The sequence below is a fragment of the Adiantum capillus-veneris genome, chromosome 17, assembly GCF_014529385.1.
Source record: "Adiantum capillus-veneris isolate H3 chromosome 17, ASM1452938v2, whole genome shotgun sequence".
NCBI lineage: Eukaryota > Viridiplantae > Streptophyta > Polypodiopsida > Polypodiales > Pteridaceae > Adiantum > Adiantum capillus-veneris.
This window is the reverse complement of record NC_140947.1, coordinates 38,587,446-38,591,850: the sequence shown is the minus strand read 5'-3', so window position 1 is coordinate 38,591,850 and position 4,405 is coordinate 38,587,446. Positions and strand designations below refer to the sequence as shown.

At 41.3% G+C, this 4,405-nt stretch overlaps 1 protein-coding gene across 1 annotated transcript; it reads left to right on the top strand.

The window, feature by feature from the left end:
• The first annotated feature begins 587 nt into the window (after nucleotides 1-587).
• Nucleotides 588-4,060, top strand: LOC147437092 (cyclin-dependent kinase B1-1-like). The gene is made up of 7 exons (XM_086485841.1): nucleotides 588-1,014; nucleotides 1,888-2,038; nucleotides 2,184-2,357; nucleotides 2,456-2,549; nucleotides 2,640-2,709; nucleotides 3,574-3,712; nucleotides 3,816-4,060. Exons 1-7 carry the CDS (start codon nucleotides 818-820, stop codon nucleotides 3,906-3,908), a joined length of 918 nt encoding a protein of 305 aa, XP_086341967.1. The 5' UTR covers nucleotides 588-817; the 3' UTR covers nucleotides 3,909-4,060.
• Nucleotides 4,061-4,405: the final 345 nt, after the last annotated feature.

The following is a 4,405-nucleotide window of genomic DNA, read 5'->3' as shown; positions in this document are numbered from 1 at the left end:
CTTAGCAAGAGCCTCAATAATGAAAAACAAGCATCTTACTCACACTACATTACCAAAATTTCATTATGTCTGTCTTTTTCTTGCTGTGTACAGATTCTGTACATTGACATATTGACTATGCGACGCGATTCAACAAGCTGGCAACCGAGGATTGCACGGTCTATTGAGAGAAATACTATAGCATCATGCGAAGTAAATAGCTAAGAGAAAGCATACCTTTTAATAAAAAAAAGATTGCATTGCTATTGTGTTTCTGCACAGAGAGGGAGAGACTAGAGCAAGGTGGCGAGGTAGAGGGAAAAAATGGAAGTTGAAGCGGCGGTTGAGTTCTGGGAGCATGCCAGAAATCTCCGCCTCATCTACGAAAAAGTGGTATGTCGTTTTCTCCGATTGCAAGGTAGGAACTTGATTAATTGGCAACATGTTTGCAACATTTTGGCAACCAAAGCCCCGTGTGAACTGGCTCTTAGAAACACTCGTACACGTGTTATAGGAAGAGCTTATTAAGATGGAGCCTCATATTCAAATTTGGCCCTTTCATTTTGTGTTTGTCCTTTTGGGAAAGACTGCTTGGTTTAAATTCGATTTTAGGAAGAGTTTGCCTCCTCGCTCCCGTTAAAAAGCCCACAGAAGCCTAGTGTGTGTGTGTGTGTGTGTGTGGAGTCATCTCTCTCTCTCTCTCTCGCGCGCGCGCAGAAACCCCCACATTCACCCACATCCAGTTTTCCTTCAAATGCGCCATTGCTGATTCCCCTTCCACTCCTGCTGTTTGTTGTTACTCGGGACTTATAATCTGTCTTTGCCTTGAAGCTCGACAATGGATAAGTACGAGGAGCTAGAAAAGGTTGGAGAGGGCACTTATGGCAAGGTGTATAGAGCTCTGGACAGGAGGACAGGCCGCTGGGTGGCCTTGAAGAAAGCGCGGCTTGAGATCGACGAAGAAGGTGTGCCTTCCACCACTCTGCGCGAGATTTCGCTTCTGCAAACGCTCTCCCAATCCATCTACATTGTCAAGTACGTCCCTGCAAACCAGAATCTCTTTCTTCAGTTGTGCTAGCAATGGGTTGATAAGAGCTCATAACTATTTGCTGCATGCGGAGATGTTTTTTGTATTTGGTTGCATTGTAATCAACCTTCATAGCCTCATTGTATCTGGTATGTCGGCATGATCATCACTGCACAATTTAGAGTGTTATGTGCTCATTAGGTGGGCTTATGTCTGTATGTTAAGATCACTTTGCGTCACAATATGTGCCCAAATTACTCACATTATGTGCTCATTAGGCGGCCGATTGAGTTGCAGTCTGGTCAAAGCTTGCGCCTTACCAATTCTCCATGGACATGTGATGTCAAACAACATGTAATTGTAAGCCATCAATGTGTATATACAGCCCATATACGCCACTCATGGTCTGTGTCAATTGACATGGGATTTATTTCTGAACCATGGCCAACCAAAGTAATAAACGGCTCAAAAATCTTGGCATTCCTTAGGACTTGCATGCTAGTGGGGTTGGTATTGAGTGCACATAACTACGAGTATATGCACCACACACGACTTTAAGGCTGGTGGGGTTGATTTTGAGTGCACATGATGGAAAATTATATTGCCACTCTCGATAATGTCACTTATGGGTTTGTGGAAAGGCACAATGAGAAAGCGTTTTTTATTTGTTTTCAAGGGCATAGATGACGAATTACTCTGGCTCTTCTATTTTGTGAGCTGTATGTACTTTGCGTTTTGTGAAGTTGTAAATTGGATAGTTTTTAGATAGCACAAGGCCTTTTCTCATTTGATTGGATTGGTTGATTCACATTGTTTCTGAGGAAGCCAATCGAACTTGTATACTCCACCGGAGGTCTTAACACTATATTCTTCTAATGCAGACTTCTAAGCGTTGAGCAAATCTACAAAAGGGGCAAGACTGGATTGTATCTGGTCTTTGAATACATGGACACGGACTTGAAGAAATACATTGAAGCCCACGGGCACAACCTGGGTCAAGCTCGCATTCCATTACCAATGAAACTCATCAAGGCAAGTTGTGCCATTAAGTTGAGAGTGCAGGGTGAAATCACTTGTTTACACTGAACTATAATAATTTGCAAGCAATGCTTATGCATATGCACCTTGGCTCGTGCCATGATGGCTGATGAATCATGATGCCATTTCACTTATGCAGAGTTTTATGTATCAACTTTGCAAAGGGGTTGCACACTGCCATCGTCACGGAGTAATGCATAGGGACTTGAAGCCGCAAAACCTGTTGGTAGACAAAGAAAAGGGACTTCTGAAGATTGCCGATTTCGGATTGGGACGTGCATTCAGCGTTCCTTTGAAAAGCTATACCCATGAGGTTAGTACTAAAACTGCCACTTCTCATTTTTCATATGGGTCATCTTGCTTCAAGGATTGTGGTCGTGATTGAAGTAACGTCGAGAGGCCGCACCACAGATTGTGACTCTATGGTACAGAGCCCCGGAAGTTTTGCTGGGAGCCACCCATTACTCAACTCCCATTGACATATGGTCTGTTGGCTGTATCTTTGGTAAGTGAGATCCCCTAAAAGCACATATATTTTGTATGAAGTTATCCCTTTATGCCGTAACTTGTTGCATGTACATTGTGCTTTTTTCAGCTGAACTCTCTCGTAGACAGCCCTTGTTTCCTGGTGATTCAGAATTGCAGCAGCTTCTTCATATATTCAAGTAAGATGTTTGCTTGATTTCCTAAGTTCTCTTTCATTTTTAATGCTTCAAGGGTTGCCTTTTAGTGAGCCTCCAGGTTCACAAGAAGTTTTGGACAAATTCTCACAATAATTCCGACTTACCTCAACATCATGTGCTTCAGTGAGGGAGGCACCGCATACCTAGCTAGGTACGATTGGGGGTAGGGGGCCCGGCGGTCTCTTTCCCCCAATTGTACCTAGCTAGGTATGCGGTGCCTCTCGAACAGAAGCTCATGATGTTATGCATTGTATGAAAACACTTAAAAAGACTCCGTTTTCCTACATGAGAAAAATTCTTAATCTTCTTGTGAATTTGTCTGCATCACACTCACACTCCATTGGAGTAAGAGTTGTTTTGGCAGTCTTTGGGCAAGATTGGGTAGTTTCTACGCCTGCCATCAAACTCGGTTTGTTTGGTCTGTCAAATTATGAGAATGTTGTCCAAAGTAATGTATGCTGATAAAATTGCTCATTTCAAGCATCTAACCAGTTTGTTATTTCGTAGGACAATTGCATGAGCATGAGCATGAGCATATGCTCCCAATTGCTCCAATTCAAGGCGTCTGAATGAACTCCAAATGGCGTAGAGAATTTTGGTCGTTTAAGGGCAAGTCTAATAAACTTGCTCATTTTGAAACATTTAAGAAATGTGCTACGCCCTTAAAATTTGTACGATTTTATGACTTTTTTTACATTTTACTGTGTAGCTCACATTTTTACCCATTTAAATTAACCCAAAAACAAGCAAATAAAATGTTCGTCACAAAACAACTACATGTATCACACTTAGAAAAAACTCACATAACAATTGCTACACACATGTACTAATCTGTGTTCAGTAAAGGTTGCTAGGGACCCCAAATGAGAACATCTGGCCGGGAGTGAACAAGCTTCGGGATTGGCATGATTATCCGCAGTGGAAAGCCGGAGAGATCGATAAGGTTGTGCCCAATTTAGATGAGCAGGGAGTAGATTTGTTGTCTGTAAGTGTGCTCTTCTAATCTTAGCTTCATTTTGATGATCACTTCTTGATTCCTCTTGTTATTGCTCATTTTATTAGAGCCTTGTAAAATGTTGTGGGTGCAGAGTATGCTTCGATATGATCCAACGCAAAGAATCTCAGCAAAAGCTGCCATGGCTCACCCTTTCTTTGACGAGCTTGATAAATCACAATATTGACGATCTTTACAAGAGAGCGTGTTGTATGATAATGTAAACTTCAAGTTTAAGAGGAGAAACTTTCACAAAAATATCTATTTTGGTAATCTTTGGTGAAGGTTGGATATATTTTAATTACGTGCTTTCACTTGTCGTCGAAATGGGTTTATTTGGTTTGCCAAACATGAGGATGTTGTGCCCAAAGTAATGTGCTATGATAAAATTGCTCATTCAAGCATCTAATAAGTTTGCTATTTCATAGACCAATGGTTACCTATCTTGCATAAGCACGCTCCCAATTACTATGAACCAAGCCGTATGTATGAACTTCAATTGGCTTAGAGAATTTTGGTAGTTTGAGAGCAAGTTTGATAAACTCTCATTTTCAAACATCTAATAAGTATGCTACATAGGGTTGATCTTTGAAGGCTACCTTGCCCTTCAAATTTGTAGCATTTTATGACTTTTTTTTTGGCATTTGAGTGTAATTTTTAAAAGGGTAGCTCACACTTTCACTC